Here is a 15,439-nt window from a genome sequence, read left to right on the forward strand (position 1 = left end):
TATCATTGTTGTATCCACAGTTTTACACAGTTGTTTCTTATTCATCAGAGTCCACACAGGCTGATTCAATTTCTTTGGAACACAACTGACAAGAAGAATTATTCTTCCATCTGCACTCTTTTATTACAATGCAGATTGTGATAATTTCACTTTAAAAATCACCACTATATGCTCTTTATGGCTGAACATAGTCGAGATATATCTTTTAAACTAAATTTTTGATATGTATTTATACTAAAGCAGAGGTTTAGAATGTTCCACACATTACTGGATATTATGATACAATAATATTAAAATAAAACAACTAGTAAAACTCAGAAGGTTGTAATAACATGATACAATAATACAGACAACAAATACCAACTCATAACTATTGAATTACACACTGTATGATTCATAAACAGTTAAGTAAATAAACTTGCAATAAGCTATCCCTTCTAAAAATAACTAAATTTAACACACAGTATCTATATTATCTAAATCATAACTCTTGCATTAAACTTAAACAACCACGAATATCTAATACTTGCCTATGAATCCATGCTTCTTCACGAGGAGTGTCGGGGTAAGATAACTGGGTAAGCTTTTACAAGTAATCTGCAAATTCGACTAAGACCTCTTCTTTCCTTCAAAGACTGTTTTGGATACTTCATTCTAGTACGACTCACTGAATATATAAAATAAGGTAGTTAAAAATGCTCGATAGTTCTTGTAGCTCTAAGTTGTAAGGTTGCTTAATTAATGTTCCAAAACTGGATTCTTCAAATGGGCAGCAAAACAGATGGCTTATCGTCCATTACTACACCTATTCACTCTGTACATCAAATAAGTTATTCTATTTTGCATTTTGTAGCAAATGGAATTTCTTGCTGGAACGCCTGAGCTTGTGCAAAAAGAGGTGTGTCTGGCTCATTACTTACATTTAACAATTCATTTTTCAGATGTTTTATTCTGTCACCAATGTTTTGGTTTCTTTGATGTCTTTCTATATTTTTACCATGATAATCCCACCCTTTTCATCTTTGTTATAATGTTGTTCTTTCATTGGCAGGTTCTTTTAAATTATCTGGTGATAAAAATGCAACTTTCAGCTCAAATTGTGATTAGAAATCGATTTATTTCTCCTTTAACGTTTCTTACGAGCTGAGCACTACGAAACTTGTAGCCATATTTATAAATAATGACATTTACGCTTCATAAGTACAAAGGATTCACTTTCTTCACCACTTCATTGATAAAACGAAAATACTCAGACTAATTATCTCTATCAACCAGAAACAATGTTATTGTGTTTTTAGTTATCGTGTATTTATACTATATATCCGTGAATGTACGAGAAAATCCGACGTCAAATCTTGTAGGCCAAATCCAACACCATCATGACTTTTAGCTCCTATAGCTAACTAACAAATTATAACATTACACACATAACATACAACATTACTTTCATTCTATGACCAAAAGGTACCATTAATTGAAAAGTGCACCATTTACTTTAATTATTCTCAAGCAGTGAATAAATATTGATTTTTCTCCTTGTTTACATTACGTTTAAAGCTCCTTCCTTGTTGCGATTCAGTAAAAGTCACATAAATCATAATTTGCTCTTATTAATACATTTTGTCTAACTTCGTGTTATTTGCGATTAGTGCACTTTTCTAAGTAAGAAACTGAAGATACAGTGGTAGAACTATTACAAATACTATTGAAGCATCTATATATCTATCTGTGTGTATATTTATATAGGTTTGATCAAAATTCTATGAACTGGAAATATTTTCTCGCAGTGTTGTTGATCATGTTTTAGTAGCATTAGTCTGAGTAATAAGGCGATTAACATGCTTCATATTAAAAAAAAAAAAGACAAAACCCTAGCTCTTTGGACAGAAGTGATAAATTAAATAAATGCTAATTCTCTTCCGAATGCGTATTGAACTTTCTACGAAACAATAGGGGCATATCTAACGTTATCCTAGATAAGGCAGATAGATATAAGCGCACGTGAGCCATTGTACATCGTAGAAGTGATGGTGTAGTAGGACTTAGTGTTAAAGGAGGTCGCTTTAATCATCACTTCCTGTTTCTGAATTAGAGGTTCGAAGATTTGTTTGTGTTGGTTAGAAATTGTGTTAGACATGTCAGAGTCGCAGAGCTGTAAAATACTTACTCTTGAAGAAATAGCAAAGCACAATGATAAGAACTCAACATGGGTTTTGATTCATTACAATATTTACGATGTTACTAAGTTCATTGAAGAGGTGAGTTCAGATGAAGATTTACACTTGACCTTTATAACATTAAACCATAACTGTTAGAATTACAAATTGTATTGGTAATGTAGTATTACTATGAGTTCAAATATACATATATAAATAGTAAGCTTTTCATCATCATACCGGGAGCTCAAAATGATAAAATTGAACTCATAGTAATACTACATTACCAATACAATAAAGAAAAGAAAAAAAAATCTTATGTACCACTTTGATCAACTACATCATATATGTTTTTTTCTTTTCACATTCATAACTGTTTTCATTTACAATAAAAATAATGTGGTCTAGGGCTAGACTTCCAGCGATTTTGATATGTTAGTATTATTTTTTCTGGATCCTGATATTTGATTTCAATGTAGTTGTAGCTAAAAAGTTTAATTGTTCTCTACTTAAATTTAATATTTCAAATGTTATGTTTCAAACATGTTTTATAAAGCAGTGTTGTGAAAAATTTTATTTGAAAACATGGCATATTTATGTATAAGGTAATTTTTAAGTTTCCTTATGTGTGTGTGAAACAGCTTTCAGTATTTGTATCTTTATATGTTTGAGAAATTAAGACTATAAAGGTACATATATGTATATTCTAATAAACTACCAGTTAAAGCATGTTAAGAGGTATTTATGTGGCTGTTATGATTTCTGATGTCATATTTTTTCACTTGTAATATGAACAAGGAAATACTATTGTTGTACCAGTTTTGAATATGGAACATATTTGTTCACTTTGGATAACAAATCATTTACCATGAACAACTGATGATGAATACCAGCTCATTAGATCAGCAATATTGATTCTGAAGAATGCTATTCAAATTTCTCATAGGCTGTGGAAACAGCTTAGCATGTACTTTGCTTAATCGTATAATCACAGAATCAGTATTTTTTCTGAAGAGTTTTTGTAGAATAACTAGATTTTGTACTTATGTTTTATTTAATAATTTTGTGAGATGTTTAAAACAAGAAACATATTTGGTTATATTGGATAATAAATCCTATATATTGACCAGCTGAGTACATAATTTTTTGCTGTATTAACTTTCAAGAATGCCAAATACAGCAGAAGAGTTCGATACTTTCAAAACCTCCTTCCCCATAAAAAGTGAATATGTGTGTGTCTTTTATGATCTGAATTTCATACCCCTGATGAATGTGGCTTAAGTTGTTCATCAAGTTGTTACTTTAAATATACACTTTGTTTACATATTATTTAAAAATTCTGAAAAAAATATTAAAACTGAATAGAATTTTACAGGTATCAAAATATAAAAAGAAACATGAATATCATAATCTTGTAGTTGCTTGTATAGTTACTTTGTAAATACTCAAATGAAATGTACTGTAGAAATATTTTAATGAAAATATTTCCTAATGAAGTAACTAGCATATTTCTATATTAACAACAAGTTCTCATATGTATAAAATCTAATGTTGCTGCAGATATTTTCTGTGCTTGTGTATTTAATTATCATTTTGGAGACATTTACAATGACAAAAATTTAGTAAAAGGAGAGATGACATAATCCATATTAATAATAGTATTATTGTTTAGAGAATAAACATCATTCTTTCAGCACTTTAAAACAACTTTAACTTCCTTTTTCTTTTATCAATAAGGTTGTAGTAGTGGTTAAATTAATAAACACTGTTATACATGGAGTACAAATATAATATTTAGTAACTTTTTTTCCTGTATACTTTGATTTTCATTTGGCAGAAATACCAAAAATAAGATTACAAATTGTACACCTACACAGAGTTGCTTGAAAGTATAAGTTAAAAGCTGGGACATTCAACTAGTAATTATTTTAATACAGTCATGTGTGTTTTGTTTTTCTTGGCAGAGTTGCTTAAAAGTACAAGTTAAAAGTTGTGACTTTTTTACTAATAATTGTTGTAATATAATCACATCTGAGTGTCTTTTTCTTGACTGACTTTATTACAGTTTTATTTTGTTTGCTAAAACAAACATGGCTTAAGTGGAGATGGATGATTAGACTTAAATACTCCATGTGCATTTTTATTTGTAGTTTGTAATTGTTGATTTCATATTGACTAAATACAAGAGTAAATCATTATATTATTTCTAATAATCAATTGCACAAGCATAAAATTTCTGTGATAATTCAGGTAGGATATTTATTGGATTTGGGGAGAATGGGAGAAACTGTGACATCTTACATAAAATGCTTGCAACAAAATTTTCATTTGGAAAATATAATCTCTGTATAGATATTTCCTCTTTTTATAGTTATGTATAAAACAATTTTCAATGCTCACAAGTTTTAATGTTTATATATATTTGAAGAAAAGAAAGTATTAAATATCTTTTTTTTTTAAATAGTAATTTATATGGTGTCCAAATAATTTATGTGTGCCTCCCTTACTATCAGAGCAGAGGAAGCTATAGTACTTTTAAGCACACTGACAAAGGTGAAAGTTCAAATTTGAACTAGGAATATGTCTATTGCTTTCGAAATCAACCTTGAACTACTTGTACTTCCAGGCTTCTTATCTTAGTAATGAGCTGTTGACGTTGGATCCTTAATCTCAGCCACACCATATCTTAAACAGATATGTTACACAGGTTTTAATTATAATTATATAAGCTATTGTTAAGTTAGTAGATAAGTGATAAATGCAGCTGATCAGAATGATAAATGGATTCTTTTTTTCATTGTAGGGCAGAAATTTTCATAGTTGTAGTTAATGCATTTTGAACTAAACTACATTATAACTTAAAATAAATATTGTTTTTCAGCACCCTGGTGGTGAAGAAATTTTGTTGGAACAAGCAGGTAAGATATATTATATTAACTTGTATTTAACTTATACTTTTTAAACTTGTATCACTGTAGATCAGTGGTTCCCAACCAGGGGTGCGAGATAACATTTGTTTTGGCCACCTTCACCTTTATTCTTAAATAAATAATTACTGTGAGGGGTGTGAAAACATTAAAATTTTTTAGGGGTGCAGAGCATAAAAAAGGTTGGGAACCACCACTGTAGATTATATGATATATTATAATTTACTTTTTTAATGCAATTATAGCTAGGTAAACTGTATCACTAGCTACACTGGATGAGATATTAAAATATAGAATTCAAGTGATTAAGTGATAAGGTTACTGAAATATTATGTAAATTAGTCATATTTCTATGAGAATGTAATCATTATATTAAAGTTGTTGAGCATTGTATTTTAACTGGTTATAGAAGTTCTGCAGAATCCTGCATGGTTTCAAAGATTCATTTTGTTGGTGTATGCAACATATTTATAGTTTGACTGATACTGATCAACAGAAATATGAGCAGTCCTAAATATGTGAGAACTTAACTAAATGTTAATTCTAAGTTTCACCTTATGAAACTGTGTAGTTCTTTTATTCAAACAACAATAATACCTATTCTTTATTTATGATGATTTTAACCACTTCATATCAGTCTGTATACCTTTTATATATGAGTATAGTTTTTAAGACAAGACATAGCCCTTCTATAAGCAAATTGTAGTGCTTCTTTATCTGTGGTCATATGTGTCATTTCATTTTTGAAGGAAGTTATAGCCATTCTAAAGGTAGGCCTCTGAATGTTGATACCTCTGCATGGTGACTGGACCTCTTAAAAGATGTTCTACCTGTATAGATTTACCATATATTCCTAACCTTTTCCATTGTTTTTACTGTCACTAGCTTTGGCATTCAAAAACATTTTGCTGTGGTCATTTAACTTGTGCCTGTTGTGCAGGCAAGCAACACTACATCAACAAGTGATAGTCATATTTTCACTTTTTCAACTACTTCAGTTTCCATCTTTGCTGTTCTTGATTAGGTTCTAAATAAATTGAAGAGAAAGAGGTACATGGAAGTAAAACTTTAACATCTCTTATACTGAGGCTCAAATATGGTGACCCATTTTCCAAAACAAAGATATTCTGCTACTCTTTGTTCTGTTGTAACAATGGAAGTGCAGACAGATCTCTCTGTTCTCATGACAGAATCATTCCCTCATGTTAATAATTTTCTGCCCTTCATGGATAAGCTAATGGACAACTACTCATTTATTCTTATATCCATTCCAACCACTTATAGCAGTGAACAGTTGATTTCATCTTTACTGCTGCTATGATGAAGAACCATTATGTAGTTGTATCCTCATTCACAGGAATCACATTAACCTTATGGAAACCTATTCCTTCAATCTAGGATAAGATCCATGAACCTCTTAACCTCTTACAAATAAAAAAACAAAGGAAGTAGTTGTAAACCAAAACAAAAGAGGCTCTCAACCTCAATTTTCACCACATTTTAGATAAAAATGGCAGTTTGTATACAATGGAACTGTAGAGGTTTATGCTCTAATTTAGATGACATTAAGGCCTTGACTGATAGTTTCTGTCCTGTGTGTATTTTCTTGCAGGTGATATGGTCACCATTCAGCATTTTTCCTTGTATAGGAAAGACAAGCTGTGTAATGGATAGATTTCTGAAAATGTACTGGTTCACAAGTATGTACACACTGTGATTGTATCACTTTAAAGACCACTAGAGCTCTTGCTATCTGTGTTTTCCATCAACATTTGTTAACTTTGCATATTACTGGGCAAGAACTTTGTTCAAGCAGTCCTTGATGATTGTAGAGCATTTCTATGGGTCTTATGTCTTGTCATGTACCTTTATTATATTGGTAAATGTTAATTCTTCCAGGACTGGAAAGTTTAAAATAATGAATATATTTAGAAGTGTACTGGTTCCACTAGTCTAACTGGATGTGTGCCTTTTATAGGTTTTATTCACTTGATACTTTATTTTATTTACTCTAATGCCTGGCAGGTTCTCATAAGAATTTTATTACAATATCATTTTGTTTTCAATTTCAATAATAATAATAATAACAATAAATCAAAAACTTTTACGATTTACATTTTTTTAAATGTAAATATTATGGAGGTCAAATGCTGAAAGTGTACGTGTGTCTAGAAATTTATAAGAGTAAAATTTGTTGAAAAATAATTGCATGCACATTATGTACATATGACTAATGTATAATTTAAAAGTAGAATAATCACCCACCTTTCTTATATGGTTTTAAGAGTAAAATATATTTGATTTATTACTTTGTATATGTAGTTTTTTCCAAGGTCAAATGTTTCCAGTTGGAAACAGTGATACACTTGTTTGATATCACCAAAGTGTTTGTGTTTGTGCAATCATATCAGCAAGTTAAGGTTATTATAATGCACTTATTTTTTTAACTTGCTGAAAGGAAAAGTAATTGATATTTATCTCCTCCTCCCTAACAGTGTGTACTGGAATTTACTGGACAAAAAATGTTATCTAAACCTAATGTAGACATACATATGCATGTATCTTTAAAGACATTCAATTAAATTTAATAATGTTGAGTCATAATTTTAAAAGATATTAATGTTATGATTTTGGAATGTAACAATGAAACATTTAAGTCTTTTTCAAAATAACTGTAAGTGCATACTGTTAATTTTGCCTGTATTCTTTTTGTTTGTTTGCATATTCTAAAAACAAGAAGAGCTGTGGCACAGATATTTTAATAAACATTGTAATTGCACATTCCATTTTAATATGAATCAAAATGATGGGTCTTGATGTGGTATATATAAGTGTTGTACTAAGAGAAGAATCAAAAGACAATTTTTTTTTTAAAAGGTTTTCAGAATGAACAGTCACTTCTTAAGCCAAATTTAGTTAAAAAAACAAAAAGTTGTTGATTGTTTCTAAAGGTCAAGGACAATTAATAGCAATAAAACATTTAATGATCATCCCTTGAAGAGCATGTACGTAAGTATGTGAAGGGGTTAATAGAAATTAATGTTTTTAATTTTGCAATTATTGGCTGCAGTAATTAATTACAACTGAGTGATTCAATTATACAATGTTCTCTAAACCATGGTAAATACAAGTAAAAAATGATAAAATAAGCCAGTTGCTTTCATTCTTGCCAGAAGTTTAAGAAGAAAAAGAAAAGTGGTAGTACCATATAATCTTGACAGCTTTACCATAACAAAGCCAGGGTGAGCAAGTTTGGTGGAAATATAAACTAAAAGTAAAGACAAGAACTGGGCAGAGTACAGCCCTTTATTTAGTTTTCTGCTTAAAAATAATAATAACAACAACAACAAAAAAGCAATGTTTTGATTGCTTGGATATCTGAAATAATGAAAACAATAATAATAATAATAATAATTGAAAATCCTAGTTGTAATTAATTAATTAGTTTACATGACACTTGTATAATCACTGCTCATAGTTTATTGGTTACATGGATTATTTGATTAAATAGCCCATCTATACATTTGAAGGAATGAATTGCCACCCTCTTGTAAAACAGTAATGAGATTTTACGATTTGTTTTTCCAATACAGTACATCACCTTCTCTTATGTAAATAGCTATTTTTGTTCAGTGTTGCCATCTATATGCAGTTTTTCTATTACGTACCACAAACCTTGAATCTCCAACCCATTTGGAATTGATCGGTTCCAATGTACCTCACGTACAAATCTTCTTGTGATAAATCTTCACCAATGAGTGAGACATATTTTCTTGACACATGCGACTTCCACTTTTCTATTCTGCTGAAGTGTCACTTTTCATTTGGCAGTACTCATGTTAAGATGTTTTTTTGTTTTGGTGCTCCATGTAGGATATGAATTCATGATTTTTAATTACTTACTTGCAGTGAGGGGACCTCCCAGGGAAGGTTCTGTTCTTTCAGTTTACCTCCTCTAGGATCTAAACATCCACCCACGTGTTTGCCATGCGTGGTGACCTGTGAAGGGGAGAAGAGGATCCTGGTGATTGAGGGGTCCAACCCTAACATGCTACTTTGGCCTTGACTTTCTGTAGATGGGCAGTCTTGGGGTGGTTTCACTTGGGTCAATTGGGTGGTCCACTTGAGCTAGGGTCAACCAAGTAGCAGTGTTGGATGTTTTCAACAGGTGTTGTGGACATTGTATCTGATGCTGGTGTTTGGATGTAGTGCTCACGAAACCCTGGCATTGCTGCAGTGTCCATGCTTGACATTGTAGTGCGTCCTCTCATAGGACTCCATGGTGGATACCAAAATATTCTTATTTTTTATTATGGATCCTCCAAATAAAATCTTAAATAAAATAGTGAAAAAACAGTCTGTGGGTAAACGACCATGTCATTTTAATATTGTGAATAAAATTAGTTGCAACTTTGAAAAATTAAAATACAGGCTTTTAAGTATTTTGTCTTGGTAAATAAACTTCATGCTTGATGTATTAATATTACAAAAGTGAAATCTGTTGATCTTAGTGATGTTTAACTGTAAAACATATTTATTGTGAGATATACTAAAAGCTGAGAAACTTGTAATATTTAAAAATGGTAAAGATAACTTTACCAACCTTTGATAATATAAAACTTCATAAAAAACACTTTACAAGAACTTTCTCTAACTTTTTATTTTTCATCTCCATTTTTTCTTTTCTAGCAAATTATTAGTATGAATATTGATCAAACCTTGTGATATACTACCACTGTGGAATGGATTACTTAATTAATTTATACCAATTAGTTATGTTTAAAGAATATACTTAAAAATATGCTTTTCCTGTCAGTTATTTTATGAGCATTATTCAACACACCCAATAATTCACATTTTTAGGAAAAGATGCTTCAGAAGCTTTTGAAGATGTAGGCCATTCAACTGATGCTCGTGAGTTAATGAAACAATTCAAAATTGGGGAATTGTGTGAGGTATGTCAGAATGTAAAAAAATACCATTGATTGTATATCAGTTGTTTTGTCAGTGTATATTCTTACATTAATGCAATTTTGCAGGTCTTACATTAGTAATTTTCTTATCTTACAATATTGTGACATTTAGAAGTAAATTATATACATTTGCAAATTTATCATTAACTGATGAAAATACCTGGCTTTGCTTGGATTATTTGGTTAATATCAAATGTCTCTTTGTTCTAGATGTAGTATGTAAATCACATCATGCTTGATATTAGACTTAAACTGTTTCTGAATTAAGGTATTTTTTGTTATATCACAAATGTTTTTGATAAGAAAACAAATCTCTTTAGTCAGTGGAGACTCTAAATTAGAAAATAAATGTTTCTTTTTCAATTTTGTAGCATATACATTTCATTTTATACTTTCAGTGCATAGATTCTTAACAACAGCATTAGGTTATATTTCTGTTGTTAGGCAACATGATATAAAAGCCAATGCTGGAAAACATTGTTAACAAACTGTACTGGCTTTTCTACAAGTTAGTTATTGTTATATAAGGAACCACTTCATTTCTATGTGATGTGGTTCTTTTGCTAAATTGCCATACAAAAGAAATGCATGCACATGTGTCTGTTTGTGATTTATATCTGTAATTTGTAATATAAGGAACCACTTCTTTTCTGTGTATTTTTTACTATATTGCCTCATTAAGAAGATGCACATACATGCACATGACTAATAATATTCAGGTGCACACTCTCAGAGTCCACTTAGTATGGGTGCAAAATTTTGGGTTTTTAGGTTCTTTCTTCTTGGAATTATGGCAATTACACACATACACACGTCTGTGATTTCTATTTTTAATATAAGGAATTCTAGCTTTCTTCATTAAAAAGATGTATATACATGCACACATCTAGACAAGTAATAATACCCAGATGCAAACCATCAGGGTCCACTTATTATGGGTGCAAAATTTCAGGTTTCTAGGTTCTTTCCTCTTGGAGCTGTGGGGAGTTGCACAGACATGTTCATGAGCATGCACAATTACAGGTGTCTAGGTTTTTTGTTGGAGTTAATCAGTCACACACAGGCATATACTTTTATTTCTATAAATGAGGAGATAATTACCATAAATGCATTTTAAAATAAAAAGTTAGTGACACATAAGCTGATTTGCATGTAAGTAGATTTCATAATTCCCTTTTGATAATTTCACAAATGCAATATGAGAAAGTTCATTCATGAACAGAAATCTAGTTTTGAGACATTTAATTACTATGTACAAAACTTGTAAGGCAGTAATATTCATTTGTACACTTGTAAAGCAAGATTTTTCTCAAAAGGTAATGTGTGTGTGTAAAGATATTGGATTTGTGTATCTTATTTGATTTTAATATATTGGATTATGCTTCATTAATATTGGCATTGAAACCATTGAATTTACCATGAAGCATGCTTGATAAGCTGAGATATCATTATTCTAGTGTTGTTTTTTATTAAGTAAAAACTGCTAGTTTTAGTGTTAATGTTAGTATAGCTATGTAATTATAGATGATTATAGATGTGTAAATTATTCTTGCAAATCAAGTCAGTGCTTTTGGAGTTATACAAATAGATCATGGTATATGTCACCACAATTCTGTTGAAAATATTTCAGTATTTAATTACAAGGTGTTACAGGAGCATCTGTTTAAAATTGAAATTATTCATTTAATTATTGTTTTAAGTATGGAGACTTAAAATGTTCTCTATACATGTAAATTGTTGCTGTTAGAATAGTTTTTACTTCTATAAGTTTTTGCCTCAACTATATAAATGTATTAGTAACAATATGTATAATTGTTTTTATAATAACATTTCTTCAATTATGTTCAGTTTCCAAGCCACAGCAATTTCTGCACTTACTTTACTTTAAAAAACAGAATTTTCACATACAGAGTAGATCTTGATGTCAGAGATTTGAAAGAAGACAATATAAGATTATGTGCTAGTACCATTATACCAATATTTTAAGTGGTTTTACAACAAAGAACATTCATATGTAAAGAGTGTTACAAAAGTATTGTTTTGAATTTGTAATGTTTTAATAAACTTTATTCTTTATGACAATTACTTAGATTTGAAACATTTGTCTGTGCATTTTTACTATATATGCATATGTATTTTCACTTCAAATTTTTGTTTTGACATGCATATCAACATGTGCATTATTTATTTGTTTATATGTAAGTAGAAATGTAGAATTTTTGTTTCCAAAGTTATTGAATTTTTTTATATGACTTCATTTACAGAAAAGTGTCATTTCACTTTTGTTATTACACAAATACTGTTAAACCATAAAGAAAATAATTCTAAGGAAATAACCTACTATTTTGAAAAATCAGTAAAACTTTTAAACAACATTAAAAATTCTGTGCATGGTAATTTCTATTTCTAGGTATTATACTCTTGTTCCTAGTACTATAAGTAAAGAAAAATTGCCTTATTGCTGAGGTACTTGTAAATTGTTAACACTTTTAATTTTTAATTTCAGGAGGATTGCAAAAAAGTGAAAGCTATCCAAGTAAGTTTATATATTTTTTCTTATTGTTTGATTACTGTTTAAGAAGCAGCACACTTTATGGGTACATAAATTTTCATCATTAGTCTTAAAATAAATTTATCTTTTGTTTGGGAATCATTAGATTTTATCCTTTTTTGGGGGGTTACATTAAAATGTGTGTTTTTTTGGGATATCCTATGTATTCATGTACACCTTGTATATTCATTGCTGTTACATGCAAATACACATTTCATAGTGCAATATGTTTTATTTGAATATACATATTTGCCACAGTATATACTTTAAAACATATGGGATGCTTCCTAATAACTTATGTTGTGCTTACTGAATTTTAATACGATGAATCTCAATTTCTACATTGAGTAGATACGTTTGGTAGTTCTAAGAAATATTAAAAAGCAAAATTCATGATGACAGGAAATGCACTTGAAGTAAAAATGTATTCTAAAGACAGCTGGTAAGGATATTAACACTCTAATTAAAATAAACATTTCAGCCTTCTTAGATCATCTTCAAGTTGATCTGATATGATACATCTAGTTATACAGAAGCTCAGTCTTCAGGTGTAGAGGTTATGAACTCTTTAACATGTGGGGTGTTGTCTTTCAGACTTTGTCAGGCTGAGGATAATTTTTTTTTTTTCAGATCAGTTTTATTTTGTTTACTTTCTTGTCATGATTCTAGTATATAGACACACACATACAGGGGTGAACAAAAAAAAGTGGCATTCCATGAAAATGTTAATTTATTGAGTCTTTTATTATATAACAGGGTGAATATGTAAAACTATGTCTTTAGAATGCACATGATGAGATCTGTTCAATTAGGATATCAAATTGTAATTTTAACACTGGCTTTTGTAAATACTTGAACTTTTCATGATTTTTGTTACATTTCCTCATAAAAATTGTCATGCACCTTCTGTAGTTTCTTAATCTTCTTGTTTCTGTTGTTTCCTTCCAAAAAAGCAGAACTCTAAAAGATATTCTTGTTCACAGAAAAGTGAATTACATCCTCCCAAAAAAATGGTTGTCATCTGCAATAGAACTCATTGTAAAACCTGTAAGTTCATAAACATTGCTAACCTATTTTTCACGAGCTCAACCAAAGAAAATGTAAAATATTTAAAATCACTTGTATAACAGAAAACATCATTTATCTTAAACAATGTAAAAACTGCAATCACTAATATATAGGACTTACAGAAACAGTTTCTAAAGAATGTTTCAAGAACTATAAATTCTCTATTAACACCAGAAAAGATCTCCCTGTTGCTTAACAATCTAACCAACTCAATCATTATGTTAATGATGTTATTCTCATTGGTATTGAAACAGGATTCAAAACTAAATCTGATAGAGGGATAAAAGAAGCTTATTGGATAGCTAATTTAAACACTGTTCAGTCTTATAGAATCAGTCTGGATCTGGTAATCGGTGATCACAGATCATTGGTTTCATCTCAATCAAACAAATTTATATTCTTTGTTCATTTTCTTCATGTAATGTGAACTCTAACTGTTCTAAAACTTACTGTTTATTTAAGATAATTTTCCATACTTGTTTGTATAAATTGATTAGCTTAACATCTTTTTTTTTCAATCAGCCTCCAGTTGTCACCTTTATTTTTATAAAACAATTATTAGATATGAATGTATGTTTTTTTTTTGCCAAAGCAAAATATCTCTAACACTTTTTAACATAACACTCTCATTGCTGGCTATGTTGGATCAGAAATGAGACATTTACAACAGTAAATGGAAAAATATATTAAGCATTTCCTGGAAAACCAGATGACCTTCATGACATCACTCAACTTAGTTGATTACATGACTCCATCTAGCTTGTCTTTAAAGAAGAAAAGTCCACCTTTCAAAACTGCTTAGTTTTTTGTCTTTTTGTATCAATACAACTGATGATTTCATTCATTCTGTTATAGATTTTAGTTTTCTGTTGTCATACTTTTACAGGATTGTCTTCAGTAATTTCATGAAACATTTATGTAAATTACATATTTTTTTTACTCATTTTAGGAAAAGAACTACTGGTATAATTCTTCCAGCAACAATAATAAAAGGTATGTGATACAAATTCTGGAACTTTACAAGTATAGCAATAGTAAAGATTGTATTTTATGATGGTTTACCCTTTCTTTCACATTTAACTCTATTTATAAACTATGATTTATCTGTGAAAATGCTCTAGAATTCTGTTATTTTAATCTTTTTTTCATTTAAATTTATCTATAAATAGTTTTGTTTATGACTAGTTTTTCTCGTTCTTGCATCTTATTTAAATGACTTTAAAATTTCTAATAATCAGGAATTTCAACAATACATGCTACTTACTTTGTATTAGAGTACATTAGCTTATTTTTTGCATACCTTAGGTTTGTACATGATTTTATCTACGGCAAAATTTTAAGGTTAATTATTAAAAAAAGAGATGGCAAATAAAAAAGTAATTTTGTTACATTTTTAAAAATTGTTTTGCAAATGTGTGTATATATATATAAAACTGTAAGTTTAATTCAATTGATATATTAAACTGACAACCCTTGTGCATATTTTCAATAAAAATAAAACAAAGGATTACACCAGTATTTCAACATGCAGAATAATTTTATTTGTGTAAGATTAAAAGAAACATGCTCTACATATTTCTGAGGACAATATGATCCATCATCTAAAGAATACAAAAAAGGACACGTGACATTTGTTTATGTACTCAAGTTAATATATAGTTGACATATATGGTACCATTTACAAAATCAAACTCCAGAGTTTTAATTTCATGCATTACCTCTTTTCTCGCGTATAGCTATTCTTGATCAGTACTATCCTCTATA

The 15,439-nt window shown here is 29.6% G+C and overlaps 1 protein-coding gene across 2 annotated transcripts in view; it reads left to right on the plus strand.

The window, feature by feature from the left end:
- Positions 1-2,017: 2,017 nt before the first annotated feature.
- LOC143232219 (cytochrome b5-like) overlaps positions 2,018-15,439 on the plus strand; it is a 28,285-nt gene continuing 14,863 nt past the window's right edge. The window contains exons 1-5 of one of the 2 annotated variants that reach the window (XM_076467378.1): positions 2,018-2,258; positions 5,038-5,074; positions 9,947-10,038; positions 12,563-12,592; positions 14,625-14,668. In XM_076467378.1, coding sequence (XP_076323493.1) covers positions 2,136-2,258; positions 5,038-5,074; positions 9,947-10,038; positions 12,563-12,592; positions 14,625-14,668 — 326 coding nt within the window. In that variant the 5' untranslated portion in view covers positions 2,018-2,135. The remainder of the gene's footprint in view (positions 2,259-5,037; positions 5,075-9,946; positions 10,039-12,562; positions 12,593-14,624; positions 14,669-15,439) is intronic. The other variant, XM_076467377.1, reaches the window with a different exon arrangement.

This window comes from Tachypleus tridentatus, chromosome 11, assembly GCF_004210375.1.
Source record: "Tachypleus tridentatus isolate NWPU-2018 chromosome 11, ASM421037v1, whole genome shotgun sequence".
In the NCBI taxonomy this organism is placed as follows: domain Eukaryota; kingdom Metazoa; phylum Arthropoda; class Merostomata; order Xiphosura; family Limulidae; genus Tachypleus; species Tachypleus tridentatus.